At 46.3% G+C, this 19,267-nt stretch overlaps 1 protein-coding gene across 1 annotated transcript; it reads right to left on the bottom strand.

Moving 5' to 3' along the window:
* Window positions 1-439: 439 nt before the first annotated feature.
* Window positions 440-18,494, bottom strand: PM20D1 (peptidase M20 domain containing 1; the record flags this gene model as incomplete). Its single annotated transcript, XM_080917776.1, has 13 exons — window positions 440-577; window positions 2,065-2,164; window positions 3,804-3,972; window positions 9,375-9,446; window positions 11,475-11,553; window positions 11,802-11,863; window positions 12,308-12,383; window positions 13,577-13,696; window positions 13,802-13,935; window positions 14,427-14,513; window positions 14,918-15,150; window positions 17,287-17,373; window positions 18,326-18,494. 13 exons carry the CDS (start codon window positions 18,492-18,494, stop codon window positions 454-456), a joined length of 1,512 nt encoding a protein of 503 aa, XP_080773902.1. The 3' UTR covers window positions 440-453.
* Between the last annotated feature and the right edge of the window lie 773 nt (window positions 18,495-19,267).

Genomic DNA, 19,267 nt, shown 5'->3' with positions numbered 1-19,267 from the left:
GAAGGAAGCAGAGACAGGAAGAGAGAGGCCAAGGGGCAGCTCCCAAGTCAGAGAGAAGACAGGAGAAAGGAAATTCTAGAAGACAGTCCAGCTCAAGTACTCCAAGTCAACACGCTATGCTACATTAAAACCTGCTTGAGGTTTCCCCCCAAATCTGGATTTGTTAAGGCAGGCTGGGGAAGTGAACTAGTTAATAACCAGCAGGAGACAGGCCAACAGGCAGGTTAGGTAGTAGTAGATGCCACTCAGAGGGAGAACAGATGTCAGGAGGATGACAGGCTAGATCCATGCATCTCCCTTTCCTCCTTGGACCTCATTCCCTGGTGGGTGGAGGAGGGAACCAGGCAGGTGAATGCTGTGTTCCAGGATGGTTTCCACCAAACCTTTCATTGATACCAGCTCTTCTTTCCGTAGGTTAATCCTGGGCACCCTTCACCCAGCTGGATCTTTGTTTCACAGTTCATGCAGATGAGGAGCTGGCTTGCTATAGGCGTCAGCATTCTGGATGAACTCAAAGATGAATTTCACCTGGTTCTGGTAGTTCTGAACGGAAATTTTCTCATTGATCCCGTGGATTCTAAGGAGATTTGGGGAGGGGATGACATCAGCTGTGACAGTTAAGAGTTGTCACAGAGCACCCTCTCTGCCTCCCTATCCCCCGATACGACTAATCTTTGGCCATCCATGGGAGCAAGGTGAGAAAAGTCACTGTCAGCTTATGTATGACCTAGCGGTTATTTCTGAAGGACATGTGCTCAATCACAAAAACAGTGGGGAAAATAATGACTGGACTCATGGGGGTTTATCCCCTCCTTGGTTCTGAGGTCCATTTCTCCTCTGGGAGAATTATCTTTTCTTTTTCCCCCTTAGGATAGAGTTTTCTCTAAGGTTCTGCTCACCAGGGGTAAGGGAAGGCAGAAAGGCAACATTTCAGGATACCTCTCAAGTCTCTACCTAGGAACCCTGCTATCAGGTCTTATGCTCAACCACAAAATACAAACATGACAGGAAACAGAGGGCTCACCCTCAGTTTTAACAAACAAACCCTAAAACAAGAAATTGGATCTGATGGGACAGATTGCAGAAGGCTAAATGGAAATTATCTCCCCAAATTTCAAGGGTCAAAATTTGCTGAAGAAACCACAAAACAGTCACATATGACAGTTAAAATTGATGCTCACGTTTTGGATTTCCATAGTATTCCTGCTGAGAAGGCAAATAACATGTCCACATTTGAACCCAATATGTGTTTGCTTATTAAGGAATGTTAGCTGGTTTCTTTATTTTATAGGTAGAGAAAGTGAGGTTCAGGTGTGAGCATTCTCCCAAAGTGAGAAAGACCACTTAAGGGTCTCTTCTTCCCTCCCTCCTTCCCTCCCTCCCTCCCTCCCTCTCTCTCTCTCTCCCTCCCTCCCTCCCTCCCTCCCTCTCTCTCTCCATCCCCTTCCTCCCTTTCTAGACATGGTTTTGCTACATAGCTCAGGCTGGATTTAAATTTGACAATTTATGGGGCTTGAGAGATGGCTCAGCAGTTAAGAGCACTGTCTGCTCTTCCAAAGGATCTGGGTTTGAATCCTAGTTGGCTCACAACCATCTGTTCTTGGTTGCCCTCTTCTGGCCTCCAAAGACAATGCATGTAAATGGCATACATACATGCATGCATACATACATACATAAATACATACATACATACATACATACATACATACATACATGCAAGCAAAACACTCATATATAAAATAAGAATAAATAAATCTTTTAAAAAAATGGCTACCCCTGTATCTCAGTCTCTTAAATGCTAGGATTATAGGCCACTACACCCAGCTTTTTCTAAAGATCTTATTTTCAACAAGTTCTCACTAATCATCTGATCTCCATCTTCTAGAAGAGGAGTGTGTGTGGGGTTATCGCCACAATCCCTGGAGCAATGATGCCCAATCTGGTTTCTATAATCTCTCTAATTTGTCAAAAGCTGGCTTTCCTCTATTCTGTAAGTCATGGAAACGAAGGGACAGATCAGGCATTCCTCCTCTCCGCTTTGCTGTTTAACCACGTTCCACTTACCCACTGAAGTCCTGAGGCCACAGGAAAATGGGGTTGAACCGGTACATGCTATTGGTCAGGTTGACATAGTGCCGGGTGTCCGTATTGGCAATACAAATACCTAGAAAGGGAAGAGGAAGAGAAAATGGACCTTGAGATCACAGCCAACAAAGTAAGGGGAGCTGGGTGACTGACTAGGCACCAGTTAGGACCTTGGGACACTGGAGAGTCATGCCTGAGACTTAAGAGCATCTGCCTGGAACTTTTTTCTTTTTTTGAAACGGGGTTTCTCTGTGTCCTGGAACTCCCTCTGTAAACCAAGCTGGCCTTGAGTTTAGAGATCCTCCTGCCTCTGCTTCCTGAGTGCTGGGATTAAAGGGGTGCACCACCATCACTCAGCACCTAGAATATTTATTTTCTAAGCTGCCTATTTTCAAATCTTGACAAAAGCTTGAACTTTAACCAGGAACACAGAATCCCCTGGAAGCCCTGTGAGGTAGCCCTGAGGGGTCCAAAGTTAAGTTGTTCTCATTTCATGATGCCCAAGGAGGCCAGTGCTTTGTCTTATCCCACAGTTAAGGCTGCTTGCAGCACGAGAAATCAAAACTAGAGAGATGACTTGGCCTGTATTACATGTCACTTAGGACATAAGAAATAAACAAGAATGGGGAACTTTTATTAAGATAAAACACAATCCTGCCTCATGGATCTGGTCTCATCTTCTGAGATGACTCTGTCCTGAAGACAAAGCTTGTGTGGGAAAATCATAGGGAACTCCCCATAGTCTCCTACTATCCCAAAGTCAGTTGGGCTAGGGTTTGCCTTGGATAGACCTGACCTTTGGGAAAAGGCATTCCCAGAATCATCAAAACTGTGGTGAGATGACTCAAGATTTGTTCTATTTCCCTCTTCTGATTTCAAATGGGTACCTGACTCTGATTCTGTGCTTTGTGGATTTCTTCCGGTTGATTTTCTCTATTCCTACTGCAGCCTGATCCTGCTAATGGGCTTATGGCCAGTGATGTGGGAGGGGAGAAGGGAGCCTTTGAGGCTGAGACAGGAGGATGCAGACTGTGAGATCCAGGGTCCAACTAGAATCTGCCTTCATTAAAGATACTCCCGGAGGATTTTTGGCACGGTGATGACTGACTTCCAAATCTCTGGTCCTGATTTGTGGACATGAGCTAATGTGAAATCCTGTGTCCAATTCCGTCTACATAGGTTTACTTGTGGCTTTCTGTGGACATCGCTGGACTCTGAATCTCACAGTAGGTGTTCTAAATTTTATGAAGTTCCCTAGGAAAACCACTGCCAGATTTGGACAGTATGCTAGAAGATGGGGAAAGTGCACAGGGACCCACAGGAATCAGACTGAAGTGGAATAGGGTTGACAGGAATGTCATAGGCTGACATTCTGAGTCCTGGGACTGAGCTGTTTGTTATTCTAGGAAGGTGTGAGGTAACTCCTCCAGGAGAGATATATGCTAAGCCAGCCCCTGCTCAATGTCAGAGAAGCATAGATTATTGCTGGCCTAGGTTAAGCAAGTACCCACATCCAACTGACCTAATTTATTGTTTTTACTTATTTCCTGTTTGCGTTCTGGCTTCCACTCCAAGGGGAAAATACAGTTCTAGGGACAGAAGCAGCCAGCTGTTTCCAGGATGAATGGCTGTGTTGGGGGTAGGGGAAGGGGCATCAGATAGGAAGCAGTCCTAGCTACCAACAACCACCAGCCACAGCTGATGAAGTAAGCCATTACCCGGGACAATAATATTGACTTCTGGGAAGACAGATCGTATGGTCTGTTGGAGCAGCTGGTAGCCCATGGCCCGGTCATCAGAGGGGCTGACAGGCAGTGGTTCAAAGGATCTCAACACATGCAACTGGACTCGGTCATCAGCTACAATCTTCTTGACAAGTTCTAGGACCTTTGGTGTAGGAACAAAGAGGGTTAGTGTTCTCACTGATCTGCCATCTAAGCACCAAATTCAGATCTTTTGTTTCAGCATGGTAGGGCTCTGGAGTTTAGAGAAAAAGCTGGCTGTTTTTTGTTTTTTGTTTTTTTTTTTGCAGTAGGACCCTAATCTTTACTGCCTGTGGGTGATGGAAAACCTGGCACTTCCTAGAAAGCATTACAGATCCAGCTAAGTGTTTGAGGGATTGTTTTACAGCTAGCTATGAGTCAGATGGGAAATTGGATAATCTGGGAATTGTTCCACCCCCTCCCCCGCCCCGGGTTGTGAGCCATAGCCTTTAGGTAAAAAGACGGCAGGATAAGAATCTCAGCCATTTCAAGGGGTCACCACGGAGCCACACCACATAGTCTTCCCCACTTTCTTGAGCTGCAGCCTATTTATAATCAAATACATGGAGCCGGAACGCTGAGCTTGGCATATACCCACAATCAGTGTAGAGATGGAGTTGAAGTTTTTTTCCCTTTTGCCTCTTTTTCTTGAGAGGGACCAAGAGGAAACTCCCAGAAAATTGAGCTTGAGGTAATTAGGGGGAATCCAATGAAATCCCTGGTCTCAGGAGAGTACAGACCAGTCCCCGAGGCTCAGGTCACATGAGAAGATGGACCAGGAAGCTTACAGTGGTCCCCAGTCCAGTCGGACACAACAAAAAGCTCACTATCTGCCATGTGATCAGTGGTTGGTTTGAAGCCTAACAGCTGGAGATCACCCGGATAGGGGCATTATTTGGAGAACTCATCTAAGGCCAATGGCCCCTAGAAGTGCAGTAGAGGCTGCATGTGGAGAGAGCGGTGAAAGGCCCCACATCTAGCTCAGAACCCCATTGGAATCAAAGCAAATGCCCTTTGGGGAGTGGAAGGTTGGGTTAGAGGAACTTATTTTCACTCAGAACAATTTTACTAGTGTCCCCAAATGCTCCCAATACCGGATTCACCATGGGTATGGCTGAATGGCAGAATGCTTGTCTAGGTTCAAGTCTAGGTACCTTAAAAAAAAAAATACACCTCCACCCCATACATATTCTTCACACATTTTTAATCCAGGAAAAGGGTCCTTAAGAGATCCCTTATGTAGTAGCTAGGGGCTGTGCCTGCTTTTCTTGCTTCAGGTTTCTCCAGAGGTTTCTACATCTAGAAACCGAAGAAGATACAGAGATTGGTTCCCTTTAGTAAGATTCAAAGGCAGGGGCTGTGTCGGCCCCATTCCCTTATCTATAATATTGAGCAAGTAAAAAAAGTAATAAATGTAGGATACTTAAGTTAAAAAAATAAAACAAGAACTAACAAAAATAATATATAACAGGTGTTGTGTCACTAAGCACTTTGCCCGTTGTGTGCAATTAGGAGTAAGGCTTGGTATCTGTCAGATACACTATGGCCTCCTCAGCACAACCAGAACAGGAAGCAAGAATCAAGAAAGCATTTATCTTAGGTGCACAGTCTGGTGATGAATCTGAAGAGAAGATTCGGAACTCGTAGAGAAGGGGCAAGAGATATTCCTAGAGTGGAAGAGGATGGAGGGGGCAGGGCATGACAAAAATGTTGTGCTTTGGATAATTACTCTTGGCGGTGTGACCTTGGGCAAGGTCTGGACTGTCCATGCCTTTGCTTGCTCAACTCTTACCAGAGCCGAGATTCTTCTCCGTGTTTACGCTCTACCCGGTATGCACAGAATGAGAGGAGGGGATGGGGTTAGGTGTTACAGGAAGCCATTCCTCAAATTCATCGTAGAGAAGGTAGCCATAATCGGGTTGCTAAACAATGGAGTGGTGTATATTGGTGACTGCTTGTCGCGGGTGTTCTGGTAAGCAGCCTAGGCAGCTGGAGGGAAGCTGGACTTCCAGCTGTAAAGACCTGACCAAATTCTAAACAGCCAATGTTCTTGCTGCCAACAGACATAGCACTTGTGAGACAGGAACATAACTGTACATGTAAAAGGGGACACTGCAGACTGTGGGAATGTGCTAGAAGGACTGTAGACGGATAACTCAAAGGGCAACCTTGGAGATCTCTCTCCCTGTGATAGTCCCTCCTTCTAGTCCCATTATTGTGCCTCTAGTAAATTGCTGGAGGGGCTGTGTCTGTTACAAACAGACAGTTATAGAGTGACCTCTCATTTGCCATCTTGTATTAGCCTCCTGAGGACAGGGATAAAGGCGGATCCTGACTGGGTGTGCGTGAGCACACCTTTAATTCCAGCAGAAGCTGGAGGACCTGTGAGTTCCAGGCCAGTGAGACCTTGACTTGATCAGGGTGCAGAGTGAGTAAATGAGTGAATTAACAGGGGCAGGGGGAAGCATGCCAATATGCCCAAGCTAACATGCCACTGCTGTGGCATTTAACTCTGCTTATGTCCCCTCTGCCACTGCACAATCACTTGGTGACATAGTTAACCACTTATGTTACCTTGTTCATTTGATTACTTGCTTGTTGCTGTGTCTCCTCACTGGACCACAGGGACCATTAGAATGGGAATCTTGTCTTTCTTGCTCACCACTATTCCAAGTACTTAGAAGAATGTCGAGCAGGGTCCAGGGGTATAGGCCTATAATTCTGTCTACTTTAGAGACTAAGGTAGGAAGAGGAAAAATTCAAGGCCAGCTTAGGCAAATTTAGCAAGGCCCTGTTTCAAAATGACAAAGTAGGAAAAAGCGTTGAGACGCTGGGGATATAAGGAGTGGGCCCTCACCTAGCATGTGTGTGGCCCTAGCCACCTACCTCTAGATTGTGGGCAAGAGTAGGTGCCGGTGGAAGAAGAGAATTGTGGAGTCCACTGGATCCAGAATGGTGGCCCCCAGACAAGAGAGAAGCAACCAGGACAAATGGGGTCCTCTGTGCTTTCTAAAGGATGGAGACTTTCCATCCCTCACTGGGGCAGGTGGCCACGGTGAGTCAGGTGACACCAGAGGCGTCATCAGATAGACCTCTGTGGTTAGAAGGGGGAAATGCCAGGACCAGGGAGATGAAAGCTCTCATTGGTGGAAAACAGCCTTTGGAAAAGGATAGAGTTAAAATGGGGTGGAAAAAAAAACCCAAAACAAACAAAAAAAAAAAAAATTGGTGGAAAGCTCAGCTGAGGAAATCCAGTGACTTCCTGGTCCTCTGAATCTCCAGGGAGAGGATAAGGTTGGCACCGGATGGAAAGCAGCTGAAGCCAGGATTCCCACTGAGCTCAGTTCCCTTCCCCAAGGCCAGGCAGGCCGCTTCCCCACTCCCGAGTCTGAGGAGTACACCTCTCTCCCTACACAGGGACAGATACATCTTATATGGGAAGAGGAACTCTTCAAAACCAACAGGTAGAAATCTAGGTGTGTTTGACCATAGATTTTGATCTATGGATTCTAGAATGAATTATCCATCTGCCAGGTGTTGGCTTACCCCTTTTTCCTTTTTGTTGTTACTGTCATTTTGCGTGTGCGTGTACATGTGTGTGTGTGTGTGTGTGTGTGTGTGTGTGTGTGTGTGCGTGCATGTGCGTGCGAGAGCGCTCACTAATGTACAGATCAGAGGTCAATGTTGGGTGTTTTCCTCTACTTTTCTCTGCCTTAGTCTTGTCTTGTGTGGTGGTTTGAATAAGACCGCCCCCCATAGGTTCATGTAGTTGAATGCTTGGTTATCAGGGAGTGGCACTACTTAGAAGGATTAGAAGTTATGTCACTGGGGATGGGCTTTGAGGTTTCAAAAACCCAAGGCAGGCCCAGTGTCTCTCTCTTCCTGGTGACTGTGGATTGAGACTCTCAGCTCCTCCTCCAGCACCACATCTACCTGGAGACTGCCATGCTTCCTATGATGATACTACACTAAGCCTCTGAAACAGTAAACCAGCACCAATGAAATGCTTCCTTTTATAAGCATTGCTGTGGTGTGGTGTCCCCTCACAGCAATAACACTGACTAAAGCAGGTGGCTTGGAACTTGCTAAATACACTAGGCTGGCCTTGAACTCAGAGTCTTACCTGCCTTCGTCTCCCAAGCACTTGGGTTAAATGCATGCTCCATTTCATACTGGCCTGAGAGCTCACTAACAGTTAGACTGACCGGTAACCAGCAAGCTCCAAGGATCCTCCCATCTGTGCTCCCCAAGTGCTGGGTTACAGAGGTGCACTGCTTGCCTGGCTTGTCTGTGGGTGCAGAATCCAAACTGAGGTCCTCATGCTTACAAGGCAAGCACTTCCTCCTGAGCCATTTCCCCAGCCCTGGCTGCTTTTCACTGGTCTACTTGGTTCTGTTGTTGAGAATTTCATGAATACTAGATTTGTACCTCTCCACCCTCTAACTCCTCCTGTATTCTTTCGAAAATTTATGGCCTCTTATTCCTTAATTATTATTGCCTCTCTGTCTCTCCCCCCCCCCCACACCCCGCTTAGCTCATTTGGTGTTGTTCATATGTTCTGTTTTTGAGGCAAAGCCCCTAGCCCAGGCTGGTTTCAAACTTTCTCATTTACCCTACTCTTTAGCCTTAACATCTTAAAGATCATTTTTTTTAAAAAAAAAGATTTATTTCTTATATGTATATAAGTAGTTGTCTTCAGACACACTAGAAGAGGGCATCTGATCTCATTACAGATGGTTGTGAGCCACCTTGTGGTTGCTGGGATTTGAACTTAGGACCTCTAAAAGAGCAGTCAGTGCTCTTAACCACTGAGCCATCTCTCCAGCCCCTCTTAGCAACATCTTAATGGTTCTTTTTTTTTTTTTTTTTTTTTTTTTTTAAAGATTATATGAGTATATTCTAGCTGTCTTCAGACACACCAGGAGAGGGCATCAGATCCCATCACAGATGGTTGTGAACCACCATGTGGTTGCTGGGATTTGAACTCAGGACCTCTGGAAGAGCAGTCAGTGCTCTTAACCACTGAGCCATCTCTCCAGCCCTTAATGGTTCTTTAATACCACCTTGAATTTCTATTAATAATAAAAGACTATGTGATCTTCGAGCTGGCTTTGCAGTGGTCCTGTGGGGGTCTGCTTGCCCCTGATTATTACAGCAGCAGTAGAAGAGTTGCAGAAGGAACCCTGGAGCTGGGTGATTGGACACACATTCACAGGCACACTGCTTAGCCATTCAGTCGTGCCGCACCCCAGCTTTCCTTAGCCGAGTGAGGACAGTACAGTTCCTGCTTTACTGGGTGGTATGAGTGCACACATCTGTCTACCTAAGGATGGTACCAAGCAGCAATCCCATAGGCCACTGTAAAGATATACTACTAATCACTAACATTCATGTGTATTTGTTTCCCAAACCAGATGTCTCCCATCCTATATAGTTGGTACATATGGACTTTTCAAAACAAAACCGTTGCTATTGAGGGTCCTACTTCTCGATGGGGGACTTGCTCTTTGGAGCATAAGCACATACCTCATGTACTGTCTGCGAAGGGTGAATTCGGAAGTTGACTGTAGCCTGAGCCGATGGGGGGATGACATTCACCTAGACAGAGAACCATGTTATCTAACTTGAATATCTTCCAGAGCCAGCCCCTTCCCAGGAAACACCAACTCCCACCAAGAGGAACGGAAGCAGCTGCTCTGGTTTAATCTGGAGTCTGCCGTGGGCTTCTCCAAAGACCCACCATTACATTCACTTTTAGGGTCTCTCTCTCTGCTTTCGATGAGATCTCTGTACTTAATGGTCCCAGAGGAATCACAGAGCAGTTCAGAGCAGGACTGCTCTCCCTGCAACTGCCCAGAGAACTCTGCCCCATGCCATTGGGAGGCTTCTTGTGTTCTCAGGACACCTTGGACATTTCTGTCAACATTAGTACTCATTTGTGGTGGAAGACCCCGAGTCTCAAGGGTTTCTACTATAGTATGCTACAGGTTATAGGGCCATTTCTTCTATGTCTTGAAAGAGATTTCCTTTATCTTTCTGTGAACTGCTAAGAAACCCAAAAGCACTGGGTAGAGAAATATGCTGGACTATTTACAATCTGGCAGTGTGCTTTTCACTACCTGCTGCCTCACCGTTCCTCTGCTTTCCCAGCTGGCAGTTGGGGTGATGCTTACCAGCATAGTTCTAGTAGAATTAAATGGAGTACCCTGCAAATCCCATGGGGAGAAAAACCACAGGTCAAATGCAAGAGTACGGGGCTAATATACAGGTGCAGAGCTGGAAATATCTGACTATTTGGAACAGCAGCTGGTGAAGATAATCTAGGCTGGGTCAGGTTTCTTAAGCCAGAAGTAAACTTGGAGGCATCATTTACTTGTACGAAGCTTAGGACTGGCTGTGGTGGCATAGGCCTCTATTCCCAGCACTCAGGAGGCAGAGGCAGGTAGGTATCTGTGTGTTTTAGGCCAACTTGAACTACATACTAAATTGTAGGCCAGCAAGGGCTACGCAGTGCAACACTGTATACAAAACAAAACTTTAAACCCAAATCAAATTTTGGTTCCAGGATAGTACAGCTTTTCTGGATCCTATGGTACTTCTGGAAAATGATGGCCCATGGATTTGTGCTGGTGACACTGATAACTATGGGTGGGTCTAAGTCTCTTCAAAGCCCAATGGCTACATTGGATAGGCTTGGTTCATTAACAAGAGATACCTATTACTAAACAGTGCAACTGCATATGGGCCAACTTACTGTCCGTAAAGAATCAAGGCTTATCAGATTAGTGATTCTTAATTATAGGAAATAAGACGCATATAGAAATTATACTTACTGAGGTGGATTTTGAGAAAAGATATCATAGATTTCATAAGTGGCAAGCCAGTATCTCTTTGAACTTATATCAGGGGAGCATACATTAATCACCCACTGAATTAATTTGGGCGATAAATCTTTATAAACAAAGACGTTTAAGGAAAGATTCTACTTGGTTGGTGATCACACTCAGGGGTAGAGCTCTCCCTGGGTAGAAGACCACAGGCTTGATCTCTAGCACTGCCAAAAAACCCCCAAGTGAATAAAAATAAAAGAGGGGCTGGAGAGATGGCTCAGTGGTTAAGAGCACCGACTACTCTTCCAGAGGTCCTGAGTTCAAATCCCAGCAACCACATGGTGGCTCACAACCAACTGTAATGACACCCAACAGCATCTTCTGGTGTGTCTGAAAACAGCAACAGTGTACTCACATACATGAAATAATCTTAAAAACAAACAAACAAACAAACAAAAAGACCTTTAATGGTAAAGAAGGGTTGGAAGTATTGTGTATAAGACGAAGTACTATGGAAATGGAAAGCAAATGGAGTTATGTTCAGGTTAGGACACACAACTGCCCCAGCCACCTCTACATGTACTTGGATTGGTGTGACCAGCATGCTCAGTGGCCTGGGGGCCTTTGTGGAACCTTTGCTCTTGAGACTTATCTAACTGATGGCAAGGAAGAGTGGCAAGGGACAATGCTGGCCCTTCCTGTTATTCATACTGTGGCCACCTCAGGAAGGGAAAGGTCTCAGATAAAGTTAAGGGATGGAGGTGCAGGTGTGGCTGGAGGAACTGGATCCTCTTACCTTGATTCCTGCATTGAATATGGTGAGGGCTGTCGTAGTTCTCACCAGGGCATTTGTTATGGGATTCCTCTCCATGAGCCTGAACCAAAAAGGCCATGGTTAGACATCAGGAAGAACTGTAAAATGGAAGGAAAGGAAAGCTTGGGATTTCATTCTCTTTCCTAAACCTTAGAGATCTTCAACCCTGAGAGAGACGTGAGCTATACATTAATAACGCAAAGTATCTGTGGCCGAGGGATGACTGGTCAGGCCGTGAAAGTCAAGAAATGGGGCTTGGGAGCAGGTATTTGAGGTGAGAGATTTAGAGGAGTAAACTTAATCTGTTACCTGCTTACAATGGGACCAAATAGCCACAGGTTCCTCAAGACTACATTGGTAGGGAAGGAAAACTGGAAGGGAAGAAAGAAGGTTAGCAGGAGGCAGGGGGTCAGCAGAGCTGGGATGCTGTTGTCAAAGCCTGAGTCTCTCTACTTGGGGCCTACCCTGAGGTCCTCAGAGCTCAAGTCCCCACTGAGGTCAGCTGGCTCAGTCTGCATGAAGCCAGAGTGAGGCAGTTTCCCACCTGGGTGGGCATATCTGACTGTTTGGAAAAACTGTTCAGCATCCCCGAGGATGAGTGGGAGTCAGCTCTCAAGGGGACTGGGTATCTAGTCTGTAGGGCCTCAGATATGTCCCATCAGCTTCAGACAAGAAGCCCCTTCTTGGCTCAGCTCTGGCTGGGAACATGTGAGAATGGACAGAGAATGACCCTCTGTGGCCTCTACAGCTCCCTCTTCACTCCCTTTCTGCTCTTCCTCCACAGCTGGCCAGGAGCATGCAGTGTTCTCCCACACCTCATTTGCCAGTAGCCTTAATGTCTCCTTCAGTGGCCCGTTTCCAAACACGTTCGGCATCGGTGCCTGCTCCAGTCTGGAAGAGAAGCAGAGTTCTCAGGATCAGGCCTTTCCCAGACAAAGACCAGCATCCTGAAGATAAGGGAGAGGGTAAACGTTTCAACAACCCTATGTAGTCATGAGCCTGCCTACCACCTCTGCCAACCGAGCTGAGAAAGCAGAGGTCTAATCCTTGGTCACAGGTGTGAGTCAGGCACATGTCCTGCCTTTGCTCTGCTTCTCTGTGCTGTGTCTGGTCTCATGGCACTTACCTAACTGTGCTAGGACTGTGGGTTGACTGTACGAACTGGGCCTTCCTTCGGACAGAGGCCATCTCACTTTTTTCCTGTACTGCCTGACACACAGCCGTGATAAACAGTTCATTCACTATCTGATGAACACAGCTCTCTGTTCTGGTTAGGGTTAACTACTGCTGTGAGGAGACACCCTGGCCAAAAGCAACATGGGGAGGAAAGGGTTAATTTGACTTACACACTTCCACATCACTGTCCATCACATAAGGAAGTCAGGACAGGAACTCAAACAGGGCAGGAACCTGGAGGCAGGAGCTGATGCAGTGACCGTGGAGGAATGCTGCTTACTGGCTTGTTCCTTATGGCTTGCTCAGCCGGCTTTCTTAGAACACCCAGGACCACCAGCCCAGGGGTAACACTACCCCAAATGGGGTGGGTCTTCTCACATTGACCACTAGCTAGGCAAATTGGTTTTGATACAACTAGGTCTTATGGAGGCATTTTCTCAGTTGATGCTTCCTCCTCTCCAGTGACTCTAGCTTTGTCAAGTTGACAAACTAGTCAATATGCTTTCTTTTTACTTTGCTAAGAGAACCTAGACACGAATAGTGTTACTCTTGCAAATCCTGACTCTTCATCCACATCCAGTGTCCCTTATTTCTCTTTGTCCTCCTGCCAGAGCAGCAGGAGAATCTAGACAGCTTTACTGCTTGGCTAGGCTCTAGATTACCAGACTAAGGCTTGGGCTTGGCTTTTGTCTTTTGTCTCCTGCATGCCCTCTAGGTTATACTGATAGATCTTTAGATCCCAAGACTGTTCTGGATATGGGTGGCTTTGTCCCTTCTGTAGCCTGCACCTCTTCTCCCCAGGCCAGATTCACAGCAGGAAGCAGAAGCTGGCTCGTCAGTCTCAGAGTGGGTAAGCGCCCAGTCTTCCATCCAAGGCCATCCCGGGAGCGGAGCCAGCAGCTGCTTACCGGCTGACAGCGGCAGAAAGGATGCCAATGCTTGTCTCCTTTGGGGGAGCTGAAGAGTGGCCTGGGGTCATGTTCACTTTCAGCATGAGGTCAAGGGCACCCTTCTCAGTGACTGAAATCCTGTGGGAGAGGATCAGAGGTGAGCGTTACAGATGGCAGGCCACATTCACCTCAGATGGAGTGATAACTCTTCAAAAGTGTGGAAGGTAGGAGTGCTCCACTTACATGGCAACCGGCTTCTTGAGGTTTGGAATGAAGTCTTCCAAGATAAAGCTCCCTTCATCCACAAGGAAGGCTAGCTGGACACCCCTTGCTTGTAAGAGTGCTGAGATCTGCTGAGCCCCCTTGGTCCCAGACACCTGTAGACAGAAGACCCAAACCAGTCTTTTTCAGCCAGAAACAGACAGCAAATGCAAATTCACTTGTCACTCCAGAACCTTCCTTCCTAGTCTTATTCTGTGGGGCAGAGCCTGAGATGATTCTCTCCCAGAATTGTCCAGGGTCAGAGGCCATCTGGGCCCTACTAATTTCATAAATGAAACTGGGACCTAGGCAGAGAAGCCATCGTTCAGGTGGCTTCACCGCAAGGGAAACCCCCGATTCTCTTTCTTTTGTACTTAGGGTTTTCTTTTCTTTCTTTTTTTTTTTTTTTTTTTGGCAGAATTGCCATACTATCTGTTTGCCTTCGATATTAGCAGGAGTTTGACTCTGTCACACAGACACACAGAGAAACTGGCAAACGGCTATAGTACTTCATGGAACCCCAGCAGCGATGGGCATCCTGGATGAGGGTGAAGCATCCCACCTCCAGAAGGGACCCCCGAGACAGGTACTGAATAAGGTGGCTTACCTCCTCATCATGGCCCAAAGCAATGAAGAAAGATCTTTTGGGGCTGTAGTTTCTGATCAACAGGTACTCCAAAGCCTGAAGGATTGCCTAGGGTTCAGAAGAAGAGGAAAGCTCGCTAACTAAGTTGGGTGTTGGAGGCATTCCTCAGGGATGGTGGAACTAAAATTTGATACACTGGCTTTCAAGAGAAAAAAAATTCAGGCGATCCAGAGCTCTGTAGAAACCCCTAACCACCCAAAAAAGCATGAATTTGTCAAGGTCTGCTGAAAGGTTCTGTGCAGGGAGGGAATCATCTGCCCCCAATTCCTACATGGTTGAGAAATCAAGGTTCAGAAAAATGGAGTTAAAAAAAAAAAAAGATAACTACTATCCAGGCCCTCTACCACCAGTTCTTTCAATATAACCTCCTTCCTCCCCCCAAACCACCCAAATTCTTCCATCCCGATCCAACCCTGGGCCCTAAGTCAGATAGAAAACATAACATTCCAGACCATCACTGAGTTTTTGTTGTCCAGCGCACCCCGGCCATGAATGAAACCATTGCACTCCTGGCCTGAGAACGGGGGCACGTCCCATCCTTCTTCAGAGGCAGGAACCACATCAAAGTGAGCCATCAGCATGTAGGGCTGCAGACTGGGGTCTGAGCCTCGGACAGTGAACAGGTGGCTATACTTCCCCACGACTTCATGTTGGACAAGGCTGCTGCGGAACACTGTAGGAAAGACTTGAGGAGGGATAAGAAGCAGTAAGCAAGCCAGGGCCACAGGGTAGTTTCCTTCTGTTTCCCTACCATTTCCTGTTCCCAGGTTTCCTTTTTTCTTTCTTTCTGTATTTTTTTTTTAAATATGAGTGCCGTTAGAGGTCTAAATTTTGATCTATTTGGTTTCTAAAACTCCTCTTCCATATATGCACATACATTTTAATATATATGTATATTATATATATATATGTAATATACTATATACACACATAGATAGATCCCTCCAGGATCAAACCTTTCCTATTTTAATATGCTATTTACAACTGTACCATTAAATATTAGTGCTGGAGAGAGGGCGCAGAGGTTAAGAGTATTAGCTTTTCTTGCAGAGGACCCAGATTCAGTTCCCAGCATCCACATGGTGACCCACAACCACTGTGATTCTACACACACTATGGGTAATAGCTCAAGATCTAACTCATTCTAGCCTATCACACTATTACACATTAACAGCTTTACAGATGAGGGTTGTATTAAAATATGAATGTAATAGTTTCTAATATCCAAATTACTTAGAGGTAAACATGGCTTCTATGTTCAAAATTCTAAGATCTTTTTCTTTTAAGACAATTTCTTGGGCAAGCGCCTGCAGTCCCAGGACTCAGAAGGCCGAGGGAGGGAGGACCTTAGTTGAAGGCTAGTTGGGGCCACACAATAACACCCTGTCTCCAAAACAAAACAGATGGGGGTGGGGCAGACAGAGGCAAAGACATATGCAAGTGTTTTAGGGTTACTATTGCTGTGATGAAACACTGTGAGCAAAGCAACAGGAGGCAGAAAGGATTTCATTGGCTTACATTTCTTTTACCACTGTTTACTACTGAAGGAAGTGAGAACAGAATCTCCAACAGGGACAAAACCTGGAAGCAGAGGCCTTGGAAGAGTGCTGCTTACTGGCTTGCTTAACAAGGCTTGCTCAGCCCTCTTTCTCATAGAATCCAGGACTACTAGCCCAGGGATGGCTCTACCCACAGTGGACTGGCTCTCATCCATCAATCACTAAGAAAAATGCCTCCACAGGCTTCTCTACAGTCTAATCTAATGGAGTATTTTCTTGATGGAAGTTCTCTTTGTGACTTCAGGCAGTGTCAAGTTGACATTAAACTATTTAGCACAGCAAGTTTATGTTTTGTGACAGGCTCTAACCATGAAGTCTAGAACCTATGATCCTCCTGCCTCTCAGCCTTCCAAGTTCTGGGCTTAAAGGTATGAGCCACCATGCCTAGCTTCTTTTTAATATTTTCAATCAAAGGTTGATTGAATCCACACATATATAATCCATGGATATGGACAGTTGTGTTTGATATAATTTTTAAAGATTTATTTATTCATTTAGTGTGCCTAGTGCTCATGGAGAGAAGTGGGTGTTGAAACTGAAGGTACCACGTGGATGCTGGGAATCGAACCCAGGCTCTCTGGAAGAGCAGCCAGTGCTCTTAACCACCGAGCCACCATCTTTCCAGCACCTGAAAACGAACTATGTATGCTTTAATTGGTCATTTGTGTAGTGATGAATATGTGGGTGGTTTCCATTTTAGGCTATTATAAATAATGCTGTCATGAAGAAAGATAAGAGCATTTCTACTCTGTGTTTTTGTGGAGATAAAAACTGCACCACCCAGCTGTACTTCTGTATGTAGGTATGGAGGCTCTCAGGGCAGATCATTCACGTTACTGGCAGGCCTTAGGAATGTGTTAATATTTACTGTAAAGGGAGCCTACTAGGTGGAGTGCCTGCTGTTGTATGAATGTGTAGGGTAGTAGGGGTGGAAGTGCTGGGGCAGAGTGCTAGACATTTGTACAAGAGAGAGAATCCCTTGTGTTACCTATTAAGGATAGACTTTATTAATGGATACAAATTAACAGAAGAGGTTGGCGAGTCAAAACCCAAACCCATAGCTAGTTCCCAGTTCTTAGTTAAAAGGTAATCTATGAATTCTCACTTTCCCCTCCACTCTGTAATGCCTGGACTCACCCTTTTCTACACCCCAAAGAAGATGACTGTCTTCAATTAATGACAAAATAGATTTCCTTATTGCCTGTCGAGGACAAGGTCACCAGTTTATGTCTGCCACCCTTAGCCCGTAGTTTGTGGCTGACCTTTTCGGATATATTCTCCAAACTCAGCAAGGGCTGTGGTGTTGGATTCCTCGTGGTTGAAAGACACTGTGGGGATCTGGATGGCACCTGTTGGGATTCAGCAGTCAGAGATGGAGGATTAAGGTTGATCGAGGTTGTGTGTTTCTGATAAAAGTCTGAACCCATAGCTGAATGTGCACAGCTGTAATCCCAGCACCTTGGAGGGGCAGGAAACTGTCCCAAATAGAAGACAAAACCAAATCCACAAGAGAAGGAGGAATAAAGGAGGGAGGGAAGGAGGAGAAAGAAGGAGATGATAGACAGATGATGGCAACCCAAGCTTGCAGAGGGATACTGGGGAGATGCTTTGGGAAAACTATTACCAGGAGTCTCACTCCATTATACGCACAATCTATCTTCCACTGTGGATTAGCATTTGATTCCTGTGTCTGCCTGCGTATGTTTTCGAAGACAGGTTTTTTTTTTTTTTTTTTTAAATCCATTACTTAATAAACAGAAAAGAGAAGGTGAGCCCAGTGGTCACAAGGCATCCCACGAGCCTACACAAATGCTCTCTTCTCTTGAAAAGCCAATGAGTTAGTTGCCTTAAGTCCTCATTTTAGGGGAGAACTAGTTACATATTACACCCCAGGAATAATTCGTTTTCTTCAGAACCACCGAGTCCTACTGACTCAAAAATGTTATCCAGAGCTTAGTCCTTTGCCGGAGCCCTGGGGAAGATCATGTAACGAGGCTAACCAGTTTAGTTTTAAGGCACCGCAGAGATTTAAAAGGTTAAAAAGATTTAAGAGTTGTTGGAGACAGGCAGGGGTAGGGTGGGTGCCAACAGAGAAGAGACGCTGGAGCCTCCAGTCTAGGCAAGGGGACACCGACGCGAGTGGCGTGCTAGACCAGGGTACGCATGGGGAAACACTGGCTGGGACTGCCCGAATTGTGACGGGTAGAACTTCAGCCCGAGCGGTCCCTCTGCAGAGGGAGGCAGTCGGGTTGACTGAGGACTGAGGGACCCACATCTGAGCCCAAGGGGGCGGAGGTTCACCTTTCAGCGCCTCTTTAATAGCGACGCGCTCCTGCTCGCTGAACTGGAAAGGGATCCGCGACGCCCCCCGATTTCCCTTGCTCCCAGGGCCCGTGGATCCGGAGACTGTAGCGAAAAGGAGAAGGAACACAGCTGCCCGGGCGGGCAAGCTAACAAGAAACTCAGCCATGACTCTCGGGAGGCGCCTCCAGCCAGGCTGGAGTTTGGACCTAAAAGCTTAAAGCCTGACTCGCTGCTGACCAATCAGCGATTGGCCTGGACAGCGGCCAACCAACCAACAGAGCGACAGAGACCCGCCCTTGTGATACTGCCCTCTAGGCAAGGGTCGGGACTAGCCAGCTCTTGTTCTGGCATTTACTGTATGAGAGCAAAGAGCAGGGTGTCTGTTTATAGGTAGTGCTTTGACATACAGTTCCGGAGAGTTTGCTCCTGTTTTGAACCTTTTCTTAGCAAAGCTAAGATGTGTCCTTGTGAGCGTCTCAGGAAAATGAATAGAAATATGTAGCGCAGGGAGCGAGGGCGACTGGGAGCCACCACTAGAAAGTCCTAGACACCAGGGAGGGGAGAGGTTCCCAGCACCCAACAGGGATGACATTAACTGAAATACCACCTCCAGTAGATAGGCATGGCCCCCAGAGGAGGGTTGGGCCACCCACCCATCTCAAAATTTTTAACTCAGAATTGTTCCTGTCTAAAGGAAACACAGGGACAGCAAATGGAGCAGGGACTGAAGGAAAGGCCAACCAGGGATCGCCCCACTTAGGGATCCATCCCATCTGCAGACAGAGAAAGCAAAACACAGTCCTGAGCCTCTACACAGCACCAGACAGGTTTCGTTAGAACACTTTATTCATGTATATATTTTGATCAAATTTACTTCCAACACCCCCTCTTTTCTCTCTTACACCCACTGATCACCTCTCGTCCCAACTAGTCTCGGTC

The sequence above is a fragment of the Micromys minutus genome (genome assembly GCF_963924665.1).
Source record: "Micromys minutus genome assembly, chromosome: 6".
NCBI classification, from domain to species: Eukaryota; Metazoa; Chordata; class Mammalia; order Rodentia; family Muridae; genus Micromys; species Micromys minutus.
Note: the sequence above shows the minus strand (reverse complement) of the source record. Positions and strands in the feature narration are given on the sequence as shown.